General features: G+C 40.2%; 1 protein-coding gene across 6 annotated transcripts in view; it reads left to right on the plus strand.

Annotated features, from left to right (window-relative positions):
* The window catches only part of NCOA7 (nuclear receptor coactivator 7), an 85,084-nt gene that overhangs the window by 42,166 nt on the left and 20,237 nt on the right, over window positions 1-22,681 (plus strand). For all 6 annotated transcript variants that reach the window (XM_064413075.1, XM_064413076.1, XM_064413073.1 and 3 more), the window contains 5 exons: window positions 1,606-1,859; window positions 18,391-18,470; window positions 19,269-19,376; window positions 20,152-20,250; window positions 21,344-21,469. In XM_064413075.1, the coding sequence (XP_064269145.1) occupies window positions 1,606-1,859; window positions 18,391-18,470; window positions 19,269-19,376; window positions 20,152-20,250; window positions 21,344-21,469 (667 nt within the window). The remainder of the gene's footprint in view (window positions 1-1,605; window positions 1,860-18,390; window positions 18,471-19,268; window positions 19,377-20,151; window positions 20,251-21,343; window positions 21,470-22,681) is intronic.

Raw genomic sequence — 22,681 nt, forward strand, 5'->3', positions numbered from 1 at the left:
TAACTGTCTCTTTCTGGGCAGAGCATGAGCTACTACTGCTAGTTATCTTACAGATCTGTGCGTTTGAGTGAATGGGGAGCACAGCATCCCACAGGATTGGCTGCAGGATGTGAATATTCCTATTTTGGGATGCATGAAAGAAATATGTATACATACATGTGTGATAGACACCATTTGTAACACAAACAATACAACAATACTGTTGTATTTTGAAGTGTTTCACTGGAAAATGTTGGTAACATGTACTCTGAGAAACTGACCCTTCTCAGTCTAAATGTTCTAAACTTGGAACTGGTTTTAGTATTTTATTTTTTAAAGAAGGTGTGTAGCCTGAAATGTCTTTCTAAAATTTTCAATTCCTCTGTGTATTTATTTTGTGTTGCAGTCTAAAAGAATACATGAAAAGCATATAAACAAAAAAGATGGAAGAAAGAATCTGTGAAATTCCTGCATTATATTAATAACTTACTGTATTAAGTTTTCACTTACGTAAGCCACTGCTGTGAGCTCATGAGACCTTTTCCCATTTGTGGTGACTCACTGGTTGTCTGTATTTTCTATGCATAATTCTTCCTGTGCACAAAGCAAAGTTTTTGGCATCAGCATGATAAATATACTACTCACTCCCTTAGGTACCTTGTAACTAATAAGTTAATGTACTGAAGATAAGGAGCATTAGATAGATTAGTTTTTCATTTTGTATGGTATGAGTCAGTGATTAACTGGGAGCTATTTTAGTGAGAGTGACCCTCAACCCATAAAGTCAGTCTTCGCTCTCACTAAGCAAACTCAGTGCCATAGATGGTGATTTAGCAGAAAATTCTGTGTTAGGATTCCTGAAGCATCTTTCTCACTTATCTGTGCTTTAAGGAGTCTTCCAAAATGAAAATGCTCTTGTTGCTATAGTGATAAGTTGGAAGATCTATAGGCAGCTCATTAAGATTTCTCTCAGAAGAAATCTAGGCAGCTGGAAAATGTTCTGGCACAAGCAGTTTGTGGCCACACTGATAATGTTGCAGAAGGAGCTCCCCAGTGACACTTGGAATACCAGCTAGTGTGGGTTGTGCCAGAACAGCTGTGGAGTAGCATGAGTGGCCTCTAGGAGATAACCTTGGACAAAATGGAAAAAAATAACAAGTTTATATGAGAACAGATGGTATTGTAAAGCAGGAGCAGTGAACTGTGGAATTATTGTTAGCTGTTGTGTTATAGTGCATTGTGATCTGAGGTTTTATTTTATACCAAGCTTCATCTGGAAAACATGAATTCTGTATCTTATTTTTACATTTAGATGTCTGGTACTTTTAAAAACCCCCAGTTTTTCAGTGGTTTGTTTGTTTGTTTCTTCTCCTCAGTAAACAACAGTAAAAACTTTATTATTATTCGTGAGAAGGTATCCTTGAGATTATGATATAATGGAAGAAAGAGTATAAGGTAGGATCATCTAAGTTACCAAGTTACTGATGCCACGTGTGTGATTTTTGAAGGGTTGTAAGGAACTCTGATATTAAATTAATCTTTTAAAAAGATCAATTTAGAAGGTGAGTTAACTTGTCTCTAGAGGTTGGCTAAATGTTAAAGTGGGTTTCTTTTCTTTATGCACAGTTTGAAAAAGAAAAGGCAAGTCAAACAAACCACCGAGACTGTCTCTGCCAATTCCTCTGGATCTCCCGTTTCCAAAACACCTTCTGAGAAAGATGATGAAAGTAAGGTTATTTTGGAGCAAATCAGTTCCTCTGAAGACAACTGTAAATTTCCTGGGGAAAAGGAAACTGCTCCAGACAAGGAAAAGAAAAAGAAAAAGTACAATCAACTGAAAGACATCAGACGCACAGAACTTAAGAGATACTATAGTACTGGTGAGTTATATTAATGAGTTATTTTAAAATATGTTTGTTTTGATAGCTAGCTAATGTATTTTTCTCATATTCTGTAGGCCTTCTTAAAAGGATAATTAACTGTGGACATCCTATAAAAGCAAATAGAATTATATAGTTCAAAATATCTGGTACTAACTTAAACCTTGCATTTTCACAAAAATACCTATATCTTGTTTCTCAGTTCTAAAACTCAGTGTTGTTATAGGCAGCAGTTAGTTTACTATTGCATTTTATTTTAGTTACTTTGAAGATTAGGCTTCAATGTTTTATGGGGTTCAGTTTTTTTGGCAGGGCTATTTCTTTCAGTAATTGATGTATACTGTTCAAGACTTCAGTCTTAATTCATATTCATGTTTGTCTGTTGAAGTGCGAGGAAGTAAGTAAATTAACTACATATTTTTAAACAAGGTGTCAAAGGGCTTGTGTGATGGCATGTTTCCTCCTCACCCCCTCCAGTTTTCTAAGTAACTCAATTAATTTTAAATTCCTTTTTAGATTTTTTTTGCAAATACTGGAGAAAAAATTATTTGTACATTAATATATGAGGTGAGTCATATACACATCTGCATTTCTGGATTGTAATTAGTTAGATACTCATAATTTATTTTACATATGATGTATGAAGTATTTCCCATTCCAGATTTTGTCTTGGTATTTTGTTGGAATGAATTCTTAGATTTGGAGAACACAGGTTCCATCTTGTAAGGAATCCTTTCCCAAAGAGAAGGAATGGAACAGAAAACTTTAGCTATCCTCAAAGCAGACTTCTTTACTGCTCACCCACTGTGTGCATGGATGGCTGACTCCTAAGGAGGAGTCCTCTTTAGGATAAAAACAAAGGAATCTGCAGTGAAAATGTTATGTTTACTGGTCGTGCAAACTGGCCCACAGCCATGAGTGCCTTTTATGAGGCAGTATAAGCCTTGCCATAAGGAAGATAAACCTTGGAGCAATGCTTCCTTACCACTGTAAGGTTCAATAAATCCTTACAGGGATTTATTGATCAGGCTCTAACTTTTGGCAGATTTGAATGTCATGAGATCAATAATTTGAGAACTAAAAGAACTTTCTTCTCTCTGTCTGAAGTTCTGACCACACTGTTCTGGAAATAAAATCTGTAAAAGGAAAACTGGAGAACAGTTAATGAACAAACCTGTAAATTCTTTCTGCTTTGGTAGTATGCTGATAGAAAAAAACCCCAAACACACCAAAATACAAACTTCTGCTTCATTCCTAGTAACATGCTTCTTCTAGAAACACTTGTTTCTTTGTACCTAGAGTAATTTAGGGGTTTGTGAGGTAGCTGAATTTTGTTTCTCAAGTTTTTCAGAAGTTAAATTAAAAAATTTCAGAACCACTGACACTTGGGGTGGCGAGATGGGGGGCAATGGGATCACTCTATCACTGAAGAATGTGGCATTGCTAGCTAAGGAGAATGTAAAGGTATCCTTGATGTCTTTGAGTTGCCTTTGACTTGTGATCATAGTCAGTAAAAACTCAGGTTTTACTTACATCTGTTTTGTAAGTGTTCCCCTGTTTCATGTGGATTGGCGTCATTACAGGGTGACTTGAAATGCTACTTACCATCCTGTAGGTATGCAAAGTTTCTGGGTTCTGCAGAAATACAGAATTTGTTGAGAAATAATTTAATGCTGCTGTTGAGCTGAGCACAGACTCAACTGGCAAAATCCAGAGAGATAAAAACTCCTCCTTTTAAAATGTTTTCCTTTTGGTTGTTCCCAAAGGCTTTTACCCAACAGGTGCACCAAATACCAGAAGTGAAAGTTTAAGTAGAGTCAGAAAAGAGTTGATTGTGAAACAAGTGCAGTAGCTCCATGTGCAACTTTCAAAATGCAGTCTTTTCAGTAGAATTTTAGTTGCCATGGTACTGGACTACATGGCTTATACTGCCTTCACCCACTGCAGCTGTAGCTTGGTGGTTACCTGCTCAGCTCTTTGTCACTGCTGCTCTCCAGAAAGCTGCCACCTTTCCTACAAACATGCGTAGTTTTTGAGAGCTGTCTGCACACCCACAGCAGTCTGAAAGAGCTGGACTTGTTGAAGTAGTTTGCCTTTTGCCTGCATATGGCATGGCAGAGGACAAACCCATCTGTCTTGCTGAGTTCTGCCAGGTGTACATTCAGCAATTCTCTGCTGGAAGATGTCAGCTGCAGCGGTGGGAAAGCACTGCCAAATCTGTAATGACTTTATCTTTTCATTGTTGATATACTTCATATGAAAGTGTCTGAGAGGGATTATCCATGCATACATGTCTGTCTTAATTATTTCATGTCAGGGATACATATACCTCATTTCCCTCTCCCCCCTTCCTGGTCTCTTTTTCCCCTCTGACTTGTCCCATTATTGATGTTTTGGAAGTGCTCTGACTAAAAAGCATGCACTGTCTCTCTGTTAAGCATTTTTCTATTTATGTTTTCTGAAGGGTTTGGAAGTTTTGGTGTCTGTTTCTGCCCAACTATCCAGCTTTCACTGATGTCTAGAACATGGGAGAGGGGTTGGAGCTAGATGATCTTTAAGGTCCCTTTCAACTTAAACAGTTCTATAATTCTACCTTTATGAAAATCTGACACAGTAATTACTTCTTTTTTCCTGAAATGCTTTCTGCGCTTTATCAAAATGTGTAACTTTCCTCAGAAGGGAAATTTACTAAATGTAGCAACAGCCTTACATATTCCCATGATACAACGAAGCTTTGTGGATTTATGGAGGTTCTGTTATTAGATGATTTGAGTCCAGAGGAGTTGTGTCTGTCAGTCTAACAGAATGAAGACCACTGTCCCCTGAATAATCTCTCATTCATATTTCACAGGACAATAAATCCTTCTTTATTTATTGTTCTAAAAGATGGGGGAAGGAACATAACATCTCATTATAACTTGTTCCTTGCATGCCACATCCCTTCATTAGAACCTTGTGAATGTGTTTGCCTTTGTCTTTGCAGTGACATCCTGACTCCCAATTTGAATGCTGAGCTTTTTAATAGATTTTAATAGCTTTTTCATAGATTCCTGCAGGCACCAATGCTGTCAGGGGGATTTTCTTGACTCAGTAAATTCCTCTTCTCCAGTGGAAGGACTAACACAGCTTCTGGAGGCTGTGCAGAACTGGAGGTGGTTATCCCTGCCAAGCTTTGTATAAAGGATAGTGGTTAAAGACGTGGATTATTAGAGGCGGTGGAAGCAGCGGAGCAGCGAGGAGCTCCTCTCCTGTACCGAGGTGAGGCGCTGTGTTCACGCTGGCAGCCGGCGGGGGCACCGCCGAGCCGGCCGGGAGGAGGAGGAGGAGGAGGAGGCGGTGCGACTGCGGCATCCTCTAGGAAGGGATCCTCCAGCATCCCTCTCCCAGCCAAGACTGTTCAGTAGAGCATATCGGCTTAACTGTGGTTGCACCCTTACAAATCACCTGATGGCATACAGAAATGATAATTTGTCTTGAGGCATTGCTAAGTGGCTGAATAGGTCCTACTGCCAGAAAGTTTCTCCAGTGTAGCCTCATAGCTTCCTTTCCTCTTAGCACTTGCACTGTTCTTCAGTGGGTCTGTAGTTCCATAATAATTTGCAACATTCAGTCTCCAAATCTCATCCTGTAAGACATTGCCTTGCAGATACAGCCCTTGTTCTCTTGCCTTCAAACAACAGAGATGCTAATGCTTGTTGTTTTCCCTGAAGATCAATGGAAATAACACTCCTTTCTCTATATTTTTGCCACATCTGTTGGCTTATGTGGTAATCTGCTTTTTAGCTTTGTCTCACTCTTTCTGCTGTTGTTGCTGCAGTAAACAGCTTTCAGACCTCTGGGGGTTATGTCTGACTGGCACAGTACAATGGTTGTGCAGGTGCTCTGGCTGCTGTACTTGGTGCCCAGGATGCTCTCCCCTTCTTCTTGGGATAACCCAGCTGACCTACTTTTGCAGCCTGGCTTCTTGGTTTTGACATGCTGTCTCTGGGAAGCTTGTTTTTACTGAAAGATTAGGAAACCACAATTTCCTGTCAGGAGTTGCTGAACTGGATTAAAACATTAGTGTTGTGCCACTGAAGACACTGAGGCAGGTAAAAGGTGTGAGCTTCTGAAAGCAAGCAGTTTAACAGTGGTCAAAAATTACATTAAATTTCATTAATGTATTTATTTCAGCATGATATAATGTGTCTTTCTATCAGATGTGCATAATATTCCTAGATTCCACTGATTTTGCTTGAAAACCTAAGCAGGCAACATATGTGAGGAATTGGTCTCCATTAAAGAATATGTCTTAAAGAAAAGTTTGGTTTTAGTGGTTTGTCCCATATCACAGAGTTACTTTTGTTAACAACATAAAATCCATTCTGCTCTGTAATCATAAAGCCATTCACTGTGTGGTGTTCAATTTCTGCAGGAGTGGGAGGTGAGAGTAACAAAACCCCCTCTTATCGTAGCTCTGATTTACATCAAAACAAGCAGGACTCCTAAACACCATGAGAAGAAAAGTGGTATATGTCCATTTAATGAGAGTATATCATATGTTGAGCAGGAGGTGCCAGAGTATCTCCCTAGGGGCAGAAAGCAAATGCCTTTTTTTTTACTTGTTCTCCCTGCCATCCCTGGAGCAGGGAGTGATGCAGGAGCAGTGTGTGTGCAGTTACCAAGCCTCTGGATGTTCTGGGTAAATGACCAAGAACAAATTTTAGTAAGTAAAGCAGAGAGGGCATAACAATTTTCATTACTTATGACGTGCTGAGGTTGGCCCTGACTGGCACAAAAACAGCAGATGCAGCTCCCATGATACCAGAAGTACTTTTGTTTCAAAGATGAAAGTTGCTTGCAATGCATTGAAAATTGACAGAGAATTTAAAAGAAATGAAATGGTGGGACACTTCCTGAATACACACTGCAAAATAGTTAGGTCATCTCCTAAGTAGGCTTAATCTGAAGTGGACTTTACAATACATACTGAATTAAAAATGGAAATTTCCTTCTGTTTATGAGTCCTGGTTTTCTCTTCCATATTACCTGGTACAGAACATTATGATGCAGTCGAGGACCTAATTCAGGTGCTACTCATAAAAGAAGAAGAAAGAATTAAAAAAATAAAAGAGAAAATCCATATAAATTTTTGCTTGTGGCTAGCTAACTGTAATCAGCCCTAATCTCTGGGGGCTTGATTTGGTCCGCCCTATTCATGTAGCAAAGTGTTTTCTATTCTAAGTAATCCAAGTGATTTACAAAGTGGGCTGCTCAGTATTGTGTTAAGTTGCTTAATACAGCAGTAAGAACAGGATCTAAATTTTCTCAGGTTGAGATCTTGCCTTAGTGTTTGTGCTTCAGCCCAAAAATTACTGTGAATATAAGGAGGGGTGAAAATGCAAATAATATGTTTCTTTCAGAATGAAGATCTCAAATAAAATTGAAGCAGCATAAGAAGCAATCAATTTGGTTACAATTGCCTGTGTAGAATACTAAGGGGATTGGAGTAACATGCATATGAGGGGAAAATGAAGGTACTGACTGGGCAGTGGATGGTTGGGAAGCTTCAGGAAGCTGCATTATTAACACTGATTACAGAAACCATGTGGAAAGAGTAAAGTGGACAAATGACTGAAAGCCAGCTGTTTTCAGGTGACTTGTTTTGGAATGAGAACAAATGGTCTTGAATCCCAGAGGATCAGTGTTAAGGCCACCAGGTTATATTGAAGCTGTGCTGTTAACAGATGTTTGCTAGAAACAGTTGCACAGAGAATGGATTTCTTGTCCATGGGCAGAAGAATTCAATCTGAACAGTAAGTACCAGTAATAATGTTGTTAGCATTTAAGTTTTGAAAATTTGGTGTGGAAATCGTAATCACTTGCCACTGGGCAAGTTGCTCATGTGTGGTGTCTGCTTCAAATTCACATCTCTGTGGATAAGGTTTTGTTTGCCGTTAAACTAAGTAAAAGATGCAAATAGTTGAAGGTTGATGTTTTGTATGTAATAGGTAGGTATTGCCCATCAACACAACCTTGGCATTATTAGCACCATGCTCAAAGCAGATGAGTGGCACACATGGCACCTAATCTTGAGACAGAAGACTGAGCTGGTTTTAAGTCTTCTGTTAGAAGGAAATGAAGCTTTGTGGATATATAAACCCAACTTGTAAACTCACCTGTTGATAGTCAGTAATCTAATGTATGTTTCAAGTAGGAAGCAAGGGAATTGAATGGGAAATTAAAGGACAGAACATGAAAACTGTTCTGGAACATAAAAAATAAGAGATTTCTTAACTGTTTTAAGAACAAAAGAGAAACTAAAAATAATTTTAGCTCAGTATGTGATACTAGCAGTTGAATTTTCAGTAATTTTCTGATGCTTCTGACAGCAAGGAAGATGAAAGGACACAGAAGGAGAATTGATCTATTTGTATACTGTGGTGTGATTTTCTCCACTCAGTTAGAAACGGAGGTAAACAGTAGCTTAATAGACACTTTTTTTTAATTGACAGAGCTGTTTTTTACATAGGTGTCCTGAGAGTTTATTGATGAATTCATGATAACTGATGTGGTTTTTTTTCAGTAAGCCTTTTAAAAAAGGTTGCTAAAAATTTTTTATGTTCCTCCCTTAATTTTCAAATAGTCAATCAAGGCAAATTGCATTTGTGAGCATTACGTTGCTGATGTCATGTACTAGTATTTTGTGAGGCCCTTGAGTTTATATTCTAGAATATCTCAAGTTTATGATTTGGATGGTAGGTCACTCTGGTAGGATGTCCAAGTGTGTTTAGCTAGAAGGGGTCAGTAGATTTCTGTGTGATTCAACACTTTATAGGTGAGGGGGGAAAGTGCCCATCACAAGTTACTGACGCTGAGTTATGTGAATTCAGTGGTAACTTGAGTACAGGCAGATTACATCTCTTAAAGGTAGGTTGTAGAACAAAGCATCCAGGATGAATGGCCTGTTAACTACGAAAAATTACTTGGGGTACTTCATGTGCTCAAGCAAACTTGAGTTTGCTTTGGATGAAGGAGTTGGACATTCAGGAAAAGACCCCAAATACAGCATCACAATCCGCTCTTCTGGCATTTGGACATGTTGTCATTAAATGTAGCTTGGGTTTGATTCACAGATTATTTGGGACCTGCCAGTAATTTGGCCTTCACTCAAAAATAATGGATTATAATTTGTCCACCGCTAAGAGTCAGACCCAGTGCACTCTGAAGTCATGAGAACAATACAGATACACAGTGACACTTCATATTTTAATAGTACCAACTCAAAAAAGTAATTCTGACCATAAACTTGGACCATAATAAACTCCATTATTTTGGAGGCAAAAAAATCCTACAGTACTTGAAAGTTTTATGCAGGTGAGTAAAAGGAATTACAGTGTGACTGTGAGACTGCTACTGAACCACTGTGTCCAAGCCTGGTGGTGTGTGTGATTCCAGGGGGAAGAAGTGCTAGAGGGGAAGTAGGACAGCCCATGCCATTCCAGACCAGAGCCCATTTAGTGTAGCATATATTCTCCCACAAGAGCCACACCTGGATGCCTGGGGAAGATTATGAACACAGTGAATGTTGTAAAAGTGTCCACACCACTGTCCTCTTGTGAGCTGCTTGTAGTTCATGCATTTAGAGTGCTCTACCATATGCTTATCTTGCCTCTCCCTGGGCCTGTGCAGGTTTCTGCAGTATCTTTTGGTGAAGAGTGTACAGGTTTGCTACCATTTTCTTGAAGAGCAAATCTTGCTTCTGCTGACTTTGTTGGGTGGCCATGAGTTCTTGTATAAGAAACTGAACTGTCAATTCCTACCATCTCCAAGACTCCTATGATTTTTCTTGGGTGTTTTGTTGTTGGTTTCTTGTTGGTTGGTTGGTGTTTTGTTTGTTCTTTTCTCTCTATAAAATATCCCTCTTCCACAGTTTCCTTTCCAGGCTGAAGATCTTTGACATTCTTTGCATGTAAGCTGTTCCATGGCTTTGCTTGTCCTTGTTAGCCTTCTCTGGACCTCCAGGACCCAAGATGCTGAAACAGGGGATGTTTTTACTCTTAATTCAGGCTCTCTGACTTGGTTTACTATGAGCTCTGTTTAGAATAGCTCAGGGAAGAAGAAAAATGTTGGAGACTAGAGGGAGTTGTGAGAGACTGCCTTGGTTATAACTCTTCTTGAGGGAGAAAAAACCCAAGAGCCTTATCCTAATTTAATTGTGTAATTGAAATATCATACCAAAGAGCTTTGGCAGGCTCAGCAGACCAGGACATGGAGAGAAACAAGTGGAGATTAGAAATCAGGGATATCCTTTTAACAGTGGCATAAATTATTGAGGCAGAAAATTGAAAAGTGGTGTTTCTGTCATGGGGGAAAAAATATTTGCTATTTTACAAAGTTACATTCCACTATAGCAGTAACTCGAAGTAAGATTTAAGGCAGTGACATCTTGTGATCTATTCTGGAAAGGTCAGACTGTGGACTGACAGGCTAGTGTTTAGTTAGCTAAAACTGATCTCACTGCTGAAAGACCCAGGTGTGTTTCTAAGGGCTGGCTGTTTTCCCAAGGCCGGAATTTTCAGTCAGAGTGAGCACTTACGTTCTTAATTATATTTAAACTCAGATGCACTTAACATCTCTGAAAAGTGGTTCCAGAGAAAGAGAGGAAGGCTGTGGAGCAATTGGTCCCATAGCCCATGGTGAGACTGTGATAGGTGTGTGTGTGCAGGAGGTGAAAAGGAAGCATGTCAGGAGAATTAATAAAGAGTTGTCATATTTCTGCCAGGGATAATGAAGGGAAATATGTCTTTGTGGTTAGCAAGTTTGTCACTTCCAGGATGCACTGGCTCATCATGCCTGGGGTAGTCTGGCTTCTCTAGGTTGTGCCAGCTGCCTGCTGAGTCTTGTGCTTGCTGAGCCCTGTGGAGTTAGCCTTGAGTACCTGCAAGGCACGTGCAGCTTCGGAGGTGATCTTGGTGGTGTATGCTGTGCTGGGATAGAGAGTTGGACTCTCCTGGGAGGGCTATCAACCAGGCAGATTGGATCCTTTGCCTCTTCCCCTACCCTGGCTTCCAGAATCTGTTCCCCGAGTGCCTGCAGAGCAGTCCTCTGCAGCACTCACATGTATCAGCTCTCTCCCCTTCCAAGTGACTCACAGTAGCTCTCTTGGGATTTCTGCCCTCAGGGAGCAGGAAGAATATTCTCATTTTAGTTTCAGACATTCTTCTCTAAGACAGGAATATTCATAAGCCAAGTATGTAATGAGCACAATGTAGTGCAATTGAAATCATGTTGCAGATCTTTTGGTCTCCAAGCAGAGGCATGAGGTAGTCATTTTTAGGGTGTCTGCAAAACTCAGGCATGGTATCCTCAAGGCAGGCTTTTAATTTCTTTTCTCCACCAAGTTCCCATATTATGCTTGAAAAGCACTGTTGAAAATTAATATAAATGCTCTGAAAAGCAGCAGTCTCTTCATGTGCATTTAAATAATAATAGAAAGTTAAACCAGATTTTTTTGATTGTGTAACATCCTCACTCCCAGCTTTCTCTACTGACATTTCCTAATATCTTCTCAATCTGTTGTGACATCCCTGTTGCAACTTGTTGGGTCACGCTTGGGATCCAACAGTAGCTTGTATAAACTGAGTTGCTCTTTTCTATGGCTTCTGAGGATCCGCATGATGAAGTGATGACAGTCAGCAGCACATCAGATGCTGATGCCATCTCCAGACACAGGGCATGTGTCCTGTATCTTTAGAATCTTTATGGTTTTCATCTCTATTTTTAACCTATGACCTTGTAAACACCATTCAGTAGACAGGACAGTACAGTGCTTGGTTTTAGGAGGCATTGTCCTCGTTGACTTACATGGCATAGCCTTCCTTCCCAGGAAGGCTGTGATGTGCTCAAGCAGCAAAATAAATGAAGAAAACCAGCATGTGTAGTGTTAACCGTTTTCTAAAATGTCCATGTTTTCTCTTGTGATGCCTAAGTGTTTCTTCCCTTGGCCCTACTTTGTTGACAGGCTGATTTTCCTCACTCTGTATTGTCCTTGAGTACTTAAAGTAGTGGATAGTCAGAAATTTTGTGGTGGTACTTTAGTGAAAGATGTGCTTAGATGCTGATATGTTCTTGAATAGGATTCACAAGTAATGTTGTAAGACCACAAAGGAGCTAAAGCCCCTTCTTGGGGATGAAGTAAATAAAGAGGAAATTTAAGTTCCTTAAATATTTGCAGTTTTTCATGTAGAAGCTGCTGTATATGAATATTGCTTGAATATCAGTAGTCACATTTTTACTGAAGTGTGCCTGAAAATACCTAATAGCAGAAGGAGTTACTACCTTTTTTATCAGTTCTTTGAACTGATTGTCATTTTTCCTTGAGGCTCTGTATTTTCTGGTGATCTCTTTATTCCTTTGAAAGAATTGCTTGGAAAATAATTAGTGGACAATCAGTTTTTATTGAGAATGGAGAAAAGTTGTTCAAGGCATGGCTATTTCAGAGTCATGTGTCTGGATTTGTACTGATCAGGGAATTGCTATGTTCCTATGTCAGGAGAAGTCTCACTAAGGAAGGAGCACAAATGTGGTCGTGATGGATGACGGCTGCCCTTTTGTTTCAAGTGACTTCAGCAGTAGCAAAGGAGGAAGCCAGCTGACAGGATTCAGTAGAGTAAAAATATGCAGAAGTAAAGGTGAGGGCTTGTCAGGATACTCTGGGAAAAGTGAGAAGCATATAAGAAAAACAGATACCTGAGTTGGTGAGAAAGTGTAAGGATGTTTTTATTTCTCTTTTAACATTATACCAGTACACTACCCAAATCTGAGTAGGGAATGTTTCTGTCTTGCTGATTTGCTTCAGGGAGATAAGTGATCAGATGGCCAGAAATCCTTTTTATATGCCCCCTAACTGCTGCAGCTGGCTAAAGGAGGGAATGGGGCTGGGGTGTCTTTCTCAGAGGCTGCTGCAGCTGAAACATCAGAGTGGGTGGAAGGTGTCCCAAACCAGGAATCTGGCCCCTGTGGTGGTAGGGTTCACCCACGCTTGACAGGAGCTGAAAGACTTTTTATTTAAAACTAGTAATTTTAATGTGAATGCTGTTCAGTTCATCACTTTGAGAGCCATGAGAAAAGCCAGAAAGATGCTTTAAATCAAATTACATCATCCCATGCACAGCTTTGCATACAGCAGAGTTGCTGAAAGTTATTAAAATGTCAGGGTGGAAAGTAGGCATGGAAAAAATTGTTCAGATAAACTGATTTGTCTTCCCCTTCTATCATCCCAGGTAGGTCTTTCATATTCTTGAGATCTCTGTGAGTAGAATCACTTAAGTGATACTATATTCCATCTCTGTCACCATAATTGATATCAGGCCTCATTCAGTGATAAGGAAGCTACCCCAGGAAGCTTTGTTTATTTAATTCCTTATCAGTACCCTGATTAGGTTACTCTGAGGGATAACTGTTCTCCCCTGAATTGATTGTGTTTCAGATTCTTTTAAGCTACCTATAGGTTTTTACTCCTTTGTCCTGGTGCTTCGCCAGACTATTTATAATTTTATTAAATATAATTTTATTGCTTCTGTAACAAATCTGTAATAGAGATGTGAGACTGGAATGTCCCAAAACAGCAGTGACATACTGAGCAGCGTGGAAAAAATATTAGTATGTGATGTGGAAAAAGGACTAGTATCATACATGTTTAAGGAAACCCTTTTTTCTGTCACCAGCATATGTTATTGTTTTTATCATAGCTTAAAATCTGTGTTTGGTTTTACTTCCTCCAACTCAAAAAGGGTGTAGTAGGAGAAGAAAAGCTATCAAGAAGGGCAGCCTGTGTGATCAGAGAAATAGGAGAGTCCAAAGTATCACAGTATTAGTCAGCTGGAAAAAGTGAATGAACTGAGAAAAGATGCTGGAAATCTGTGACATCATGAATGGCATGCAGAAGGTGAATAATGACTATTTATTTGTTCACCCTTAAAACAGCATTAATTAGGACATTCAGTGAAGTATGAAGTACAAGAAGGGAAGCACTGCTTTATGAGCATATGTTAGCGTGGGGCTCATTGGCATAGAAGTGGTGTGGAGCTCTTGGAAGAACAGAACAGTTCAGTGAATGGTGTTACTCTGGGAAATCTGTGATTTGGGGCTAATCAGGGGAAAGATTTCCCAAAGCCTAAATCTTTGGTAAGACAGAAATTAATGAGTAAAATGGACTTTTGCACCAAGTGTGCCATTGCCTCTGTCCTCTCAGGCTACTGAGTGTGTTTGCCAGGTGTGGAAAGCAGTCAGTCCCTTGTCCCCTTTTTTGCTCGGGCATTCCTGCTAGCAGTAGCAGACATGAGGCTGGCGGGTCCAGCTGTCACTGCCAGCGCTGCCACACCTCACACTCATTTGGGCTGGGCAGCAGCAGTGGTGATGGCACCAGCCTGCAGTGATGATGGGTCTGTGCTCCATGTGGGCAGCCCAGGAGACTCCTGATGCTCCTTGACCTGTTCTATCTACTTACAGAGCTATTTACACAGTTGCAGAGGTGTAATTCTCTTATCACGCGTCAAGGTCTTCTGGGTGATAAACTGATTGACCTCTTTATCATACTCCTTCAATAGCTGGTTTCCAAATTACTCTTAGGTAACTCTTTTTTGTAAGGTTTCCTGTAACACTGCTAAACGAAATGTCAAGAGTCTGCTAAGAAACTGAGATACAAATATATCATTACAGGCAGAAAAATTCCCATTTTAGACCTGTCTGTTTTCAGTAAGCCTGTATTTTCTTGCCTGTTCTCACTTGGCATTCTTCTTCTCACTGCTTATTATTTTACTATTTTTACATAATTCTCAATTTACAAGTTTCCCAAAACCACAGAGAGGTTCAGTCCACCCACTCTGCCTTTTGCCTAAAAATGCGGTGTGATCGAATTTGCATTAACACCTAGTCACTTCTCATGGGTGTGCAATCCCATCTCCAGTGTACGTGCAGTGCAGGAAAATTTGGGATGCAGAACCGTGAGTCATTTCACCACTAGGTGTGTTCAAGTTCAAAAAGTAGCCAAAGGCAGCTGTTTAAAGCCTGTGGAGCTCTTGATCTAGTTCTGACTGAAAGAAACGTGGTTTCTGAGGCTTCCATCATGCCTGCATGTGCTCTGGGTGCCTTTGTGGCTATACAAGAGCTGCCTGCCTTCAGATCACGTCAGAAAATGTTTGGCTTTCAGGAGGAGGAATGAGAGAAGATTAGGGAAACTGGAGAGACAGTATATTGTGTGTGTTTAGGCATATTAAATGTGCTGCTTTGGCAGGCTTGCCAGTCACTCTGCTGTAAACCATTCATGTAGAGCACGATTTGTGACCTCGGCCTCATCACATGAGCAGTACCTGTCAGGTTTAATGGATTCATTACAGTTTTTATTTCTGAAGGTCTGAAATTTTTAATTCATTATTCTAAATCTTTTTATGCACAATTAAAAACATAGACTAGTTAAGAATTCACACTATTCAAACAATTAGGATGTGGTTTTGAGTTGCCCAAACCTGACTAGTAACTACTAGTATGGACTGCATGGACAGTGTTCTGAACCCTTTGTTGCTGAGATAGAACAAAAAAGGAGGGCAGTAGGGGGTAGAAGACAAAAGTATCCAAACACAAAATGTCAGATTTTGGTTTCAGGAAGCAAATAAATTTACAGACTGTGACTGCTTCTTTTAGCCTGTAGCTAACCAGACTGTACAACACATATTCTTGTACATAGGTGTGAAAAAAAGTGTCTAATTGTTCAACTTATTTAGGATTTATTAACATTTATTGACAAAAAGCACAGTATTTTGTTTAATCTAAACTCAACTTGTCTTTCAAACTTCATTTTTTCTTGTCTTACAGTTAGAGGTTTTCAACTCTGTGTGCACACTTAGTTCACTCTTCTCTGTTGTACCACAGTTATGTTCAGGACCCTACTAAACAAACAGGTTCACAGTTCTGTCAGCCAAGAACTAGAGGATATTATATATATCCTGTGAATATAGTATATATAGATTATGTAAATGTTATACAGGTTATAGCATTTTCCTGGATAGTATTTCCTAATCTCCAAACTTAGTAGGCAATGCAATTAGGAGGACCTGGAAAATACTGATATTTCACAGGGGGAGACAGAAGTGTCCTACCTCCCAGGTAGGAAGCTGCAGGGGAGAAAGTTGTCTGTATTGCTATTTTGTGGTCTTTTTGTGCCACAGGGGCATAGTGGTTGCTGTTGTGGTCAGCTCTCCATTTTTAAACACAAAGCTTTGGAACAAAAAATGTTCAGCTAATAGCAAATATTATAAGCTCTTCAGAGAAACTGCTTTTATTGCATATCATTATTTCTCCCATCTACTTACAGACTGAAACTTCTTCCCATTCAGCAGGTGCAAAAGTTCTTTCTCTCTCTCTCTCTACATCTCTCTAGCCTATTTTATTCCCACCCATCCAAGGTCTTACTGGTGCATGTCTAGATAGTGTGAGATTATTGCTGTTAACTGTTTCCTATCTTGTGTACTGTTTCAGAGATAAGTAAGGGTAAAATATCTGAAAACTTGTCTCCTTTTTTCAGCTAGACCAAGTCTAGCTGAAAGGTCTATCTTTCTTTCTCCAGGGAAAGGTCACAAAAAGTTCATGTAGTTTGCCTACATGTGTGATATGTAGTTGTAATTAGAGTTATTCTGGATTAGTTGAAGAGGTATCTCCTGGAAGTACAAAACAGTGTGAACTCAGTAGTTGGCAGGGTTTCTTCAGGCAGGATTGTGCCATATTGGCAGTTTTATGTACGTAATGGATAAAGAAAACATCCTGTATTTGTCAGATTTTTTGTCATGTTGTCATTGTGTTCCTGATGGTTTAATACTCTGCCCTGCTGATGCTGCCATTACCTGTTTTTCCACACACTGCTTTCACTTTGATCAGCAGAAGGTGGCATGGCAATGGTGAAAACACAAATGGTCAGAAAAACACAGTAAGAAAGCTAATTTAAAAAGTTTCAATGTGGGTGTCATCTCAGAGATGAAGTGTCTGAGATCATTGAGTGGTGCTGTGTTTCAAAATGCAGTCAGAGAAAAGCCAGCATTATCCTGATCTTCCTGTTCTCCCGCTGTCCTTCATGCCATATACACTATGTGCATGTACTTAAACTGTATTTCCCTTCTACATGCTTTCTGCCTCTGTTGCCTTATCTGTAGTGTCCCTACCCAATGCACTTCTCATGACTGCATCCCTGGCAGGTGCTGGGTGGGATATGCCAGCAGTAACACCTGGGTGCATGTCCTGGGCTCTTGTGAGTCTCTTCTGATTGAGAGAGCAGCACCCTGAGGCAGCCCCACAGTATTCATCTTGCTGTGGACATGGGCCAGCAGAAGGCTCAGGTGGAGCACGCTGGGCCCCTCCTTGTTTCTTGTGTACATTACAGTGTGGCAGGCGAGTCCTCGCCCTTTCTTTTACTATCTGCCTCTTGCTCTCTGGAAATAGCAAAGGTTGCAGCAAAGCCTGAATGTGCAAGTCAGAAGCCCTGCGCTGCCATTTCCAGTCCTTTCCTCCCTGATCTTCCAGAGCTGCTGGCTTGGACCACAGGAGGAGTCCACCCTGGACGGCGTGTCCCTGCTCCTGGTCCTGGCTGCTGGTTTTGCTGGGCCCAGCCTTGCCTTGTCTTCTTGCCTCTCCCCACTTCATCCAGGCTGCAGCGTCCTGCCAGAGGCAGTGGGGCCTTTCTAAGGGCTTGGGGGCAGGCAGGTGGGGAGAGCCATGAATTGCCTCCTGGCACCCCATCCCCACTCCTGGAGCTGGGGCTGCATGCTGTCCTCTCCTCCCCCAGGTATGTGGGTCTGGGCGCTGGGTTTGGAGGGGGAGCCGTGGGGCTGGGGCTGGCTGGGCAGCTCCATCCTCCCTGAGCCTTGCCTTTACTCACCCACTGCTCTCATAAGAGTTGGAAATCTCTACCCTGCTCTGGGAGAGAGCTCTGGTGCTGACAGCTCACGAGTGCCTTTTGGGTCCTGCAAGGGTTTGGGTTCTGCAGCTGCAGAACCCAGTGAGTTCTGTGTATTGCAGCTGACAGAAAAACTCTTCTGCATAAACTTTCTGCTTTCTCAGGCTTGACTGTATACATGCATGCTTTGCAGGACTCTTGGCACACTTTTATCTTCAGAGATTAAAGTAGTGTTTAAATATATCGTACTTGTGAAGTGGTGACTAACCAATATTTATTGTGGTTGTGTCTATTCACCTGACAGTACAAAGTACTCGTATCCAGCAGCTGAACTGTGCAGGAATCACCAAGAAACCATGGGAGCAGTTGTGTATTGCTGTGGTATCATATATACATTACTCCTGCAGAGTTCCTGAACGATCACTAAACCTGCTGTGCTTGATGAAGTTTTCTTGCCTTACAATTTAATCTTAAGGCTTAATAGGCATTTTAATGTGTCCTCTTGTTCTTCACAGTTACAATTTGCACATACTCTAGATCTCTTCCAAACGTGCTGAAAGGTAAACATCTTGACAGTCAATTACTTGATTTTTTTTTGCTCTTTAGATGACAATCAAAACAAAAGCAATGAAAAAAAAGAGAAGAAGATGGTTTCTCAGAAGCCCCATGGTACCATAGAATATACAGTAAGTATTGGTGTGTGGTGTGTTCATACCTGATTTTGAAAGTGGAGTTGTTGAGGTTGAGAGGGGGGCAGTGGCACAAAACTGTAAGCACTAATTCTTTCTCAGTTTGCACTTATCTCAGTAGGGATTGCCCCTATTGATACTATTCAAATACCACTGTAAGGGGAGAGCTAGGGTCACATCCAGAATCTCTGCTCAACCCGGGATCTCTCCCTCTTGCAGCTGCCAGTTCCATTTTTACTTCTGCATTATGGCTCTCTAGTAGAGCAGTGGTTTTATTAATCTGAAAAATACTCCCATTCTGCAGTGTTGCTTAAGTCATCAGGCAATGACCTGTGTTGGATGAGATGTTTCTGTAAGCTGGAGCAGGGCAGCAGTGGGCTAGCTCTGCTCTGTCTGTGTGAGTCCTCAGGTCACTAAGTGCATTCCATACAGGACCTCTGGAAGCTGGTGTCCCATCTGGGAACTGCACAAATGCCTGACATGCTGTGGCTGCTGGAGGTGTAGTGAACTTTGCAGTGTATGACCTCCCCGCCTTGCCAGACCAGTTGTAAATACAGACGTGCTGCTTTAAAGTTTTAAGAGAAAAGGAGAGGGGCATCTGTAACACCTCTACATTTTTTCTACTGTATACTGTGAAAGAATATTTCTGTCTTTTTTTTTTTATACTGGCTTATCACCCAAGCTATTAAATAGATGTCTGTCAAGTCTATCCCAGCAAACAGTCTGATAAATGGGTTTAGTTTCTGTGTGGTGCTGTGTTCAGTATGGTATCTTAGTCATCAACTCTTTCTTCAGGCTGGAAATCAGGACACCATAAACAGCATAGCATTAAAGTTCAACGTCACCCCAAACAAGCTTGTGGAGCTCAATAAGCTTTTCACACAGACAATTGTGCCAGGCCAGGTAAATATTTTATTTATTTGGTTGGTTTTTTTTAATATCTGAAACATAATTATTGGCTATGTATTTAGAAGTTTTTTAGTACTTACATGTATCTTTCAGGTACTTGGATACAAGGATAACAGACCCTAATTTAAAGCCCTCCCTCAAAGTGAAACTTAGATTATTATTTGGAATTGGTGTGATGGGAAAGCTTTGTAATTGCCATATCTGACTTGTTATTTATGTACTGTCACTAAACCTTAAAGATCACTCTGAAGCTCAAGAAGATAATACAGCTGTTGCAAGGGTGTTGGATTATTGGGAAGTCTGGATAAATACAATCTATAATGCATTAAAGAATTAGGCAGAAATTGAAATGCCTTTGTGCCATTATGTTGGGTATGAGTCAGTCTCCGGTAAGATGAGAAATAAGTAGAGAGAGACCTTTTAGGAGACTCCTAAATCCTAAAATTTCCAGGACTGGAAATGCAAGTGGGGAGATTAACACTTGGTTCATAAAATGCAGATCTCTGCTTCTGCTTCACAGCCATGAGGAGGCTGAAGTGTCTTGATTTGCAGATAGGGAAACTGAGGCATGGAGAGATGGTGCAACTTGCCTAAGAATACCCAGCAGACAAAAGCTGGAATAAGGAAATTAGTTTCATTTTTCTGAATGTTTTTAAGGTGTACATTGTAGATATGAGTGATCAGTATTGTGTTGTCCTTCTAATACAACATAGTTAATAACCTTTTAAAGCTTTTGCCTCACTGTTTTGAAATGCCTGTTTGTATTTAGATTCTCTTTGTGCCAGATACAAGTGCTGGGAGGCTGTCTTCTAGTCCTGGTGCTCCTGTTTCTCCTTCATCATCCGATGCTGAATATGATAAACTCCCTGTAAGTCAAACATAGTTCACTGGTCTTAAACTCTCAAAATATTTTCTGAAGCTGAGAATTAAGGCTGTGTAAATAGGTGTTTTTTGAGTTTATGGGCCTTGTGTGTAGTGTCTTGCATTAAATTAGTTTGCTGCACTACAGAATTTACCATTATTTTTAAAATAGTCCAAATTAAGGGAATTGTGAGTGTGGAAACCAATTACAAGTTCAGTTGGGTCCTGAGTCTATCCAAACTACTAAAAATTGTGTAGTACATAATCTTTAAAGAATAGAAAGCTAAATATGAAAAATTATTTAGTGTTTTTTACTGGAGATCTTTATGCTGTTCTGTAGTCCAGAGCCTTGATCCTGCACTGGCATCCTTGAACAGGGAGGCTTTTAATTTAGTCTGAGCAGTCAGTTTCTTTCTGTTTAAATTGTGGTGGTACCCATATATAGACTTGCCTTTAGACAAGACTGCTGGATTTCATCTTTGTGAAAGGTCTTGGCATAGTTGATCTTTCATTTTCTTTAGAAGGGTGATTGGCCATGATGATTTTTAGATAGTACCTTTAGGCAGTTTAGCTGCCTTTAACATCTGCTGAGATTAAGGAATTAGTAATTTAATCACTAATTGACTAATTTCAATTAGTCAGTACTAATCAAAAGTGGAGAGAAGCTTGGAGTGAATAGTTGTGTTTAACCTTACCCCTATTCCATCTGCATGGGGAATCACACCAGCGCTCTGTGAGCAGACGTCTCAGTGTAGATGATGTGTCAGGGCAGGCCCTCTCCCTAATGAGAGTGTGTAGTTGAATTTTGATGAGTTGACCTGCCTTGGTGTTTTTTAATTTCTTGGCTATTATTTGTATGGAATTTCTTGTAAGGTTACAAGGGTGGGCTTGTTGTTTTTTTTTTCAATACATACTGTATGTATTGAAAATACATATATATACTGTGGGAAGTGTAAATATATACCTACATATATGACCATTGCTTTTCTTCCTTATGCAAATGGAAAATAATTGCTTGAACCTGGCCTTTTAGTTTTCAAAAATCTAGAAGAGTATGATTCTGGTCCTGTTGCTCTGCACTGAACTTTTTCTTTTCTAAGGATGCTGATTTGGCAAGAAAGGCTTTCAAACCAGTGGAGAGAGTCCTGTCCTCTACTTCAGAAGAGGATGAGCCTGTGGTTGTCAAATTTTTAAAAATGAATTGTCGTTACTTCACAGATGGTAAGGTAGGTGGAACCTGATTTTTGGGCATTGTTTGAGATTCTCTTTGGACTGGTGAGAGATGAATGCTGGGAGAGTCAAATGTGCTTAATGTTTTTAAAGAACGTAAAAGTTATGTTGGCTTTATCTGTTACTGTTGTGTTTGCTGGTACTGTAATAATATGCTGTATAATTTTGTTCTTTTGCTTGTGTGCTGCTAGATACACAGAGGGAACTGCACTTCAGAGTTATGACATGTCAGGATTAGTTGTCCAGTACCATCAAATTGAGCAACAGCTTTATAAAATGAGTACATGTCAATCTTTTTCATTTATGATGTGAAGATAAATTTTAACTGTTTCCAGAGCAGCCTTTCCAAATATGTTTATGTTGCTTCTGCACTTGCTATTGAATGTTGTGCAAGCCTAATAAAAGGATAAATATTGCATTATACAATCTTTTCTTTCTGTTTCTTGTAACATAGGCCAGGACTGCAATCCTAAATTATAGCAAGTGTTTTAGAAGCAGAGAGCTTGGGTAGTATTATAGCCCTTTTCTCAAGGTTCAAGGCACTGTCTTCCTGAACTGCCTACCTTGACATATCTGTCCTTGTTGACTCTGGTTTCCGTTAGCTGTCTGCGTGTTTGGGTTTTTAAGTTTTCTGGAATTTATAACACTGGAGATGATAATCATTGTAGTTGCAACATTTTTTTTCCCCTTAGTCCTGACTTTTGTAAGATGGATGTGTTTACACTTAGGGTTTCTGGCTTCTTTTTGCATTGAGTGGATGCAGACTGATTTATCAACTCTGCAGTTTTACAGTCTGCATTTTGTAGAACATAATGGAGGACTACTTGGTGTCTGGCATGTAAATTACGGCAGTACTGTCACTTGCTATGTGATGCTTGTTAGGTGCAGGGGATACAGATTGGCAATTTTATGGCTGCTGCATGAAAACAGTAATTTTCAGCCAGAGCAATCAAAAATGAGATGGCTTCTTTGCCAGTGTAGCTGAAATCCCTTGTTGCCTGACTTCCTGCAGTGGCTGGGTGGGAAGTACGTCCTGCTGATGTATTGTATTCTGACTTCTGGGGGAAGCCTCTGCACTTGTTTTCATTCTGTCATCCAAACAAACCAAGCCTGAGGAGTGAGTCATACAGGAGAAGCTAATAGGAAATACGAACAGACTGTTCTTTATAAAGGAGCAGCCATTCATGTGCTCATTTGCCAGTGCCAAG

This window comes from Passer domesticus, chromosome 3 (genome assembly GCF_036417665.1).
Source record: "Passer domesticus isolate bPasDom1 chromosome 3, bPasDom1.hap1, whole genome shotgun sequence".
In the NCBI taxonomy this organism is placed as follows: Eukaryota; Metazoa; Chordata; class Aves; order Passeriformes; family Passeridae; genus Passer; species Passer domesticus.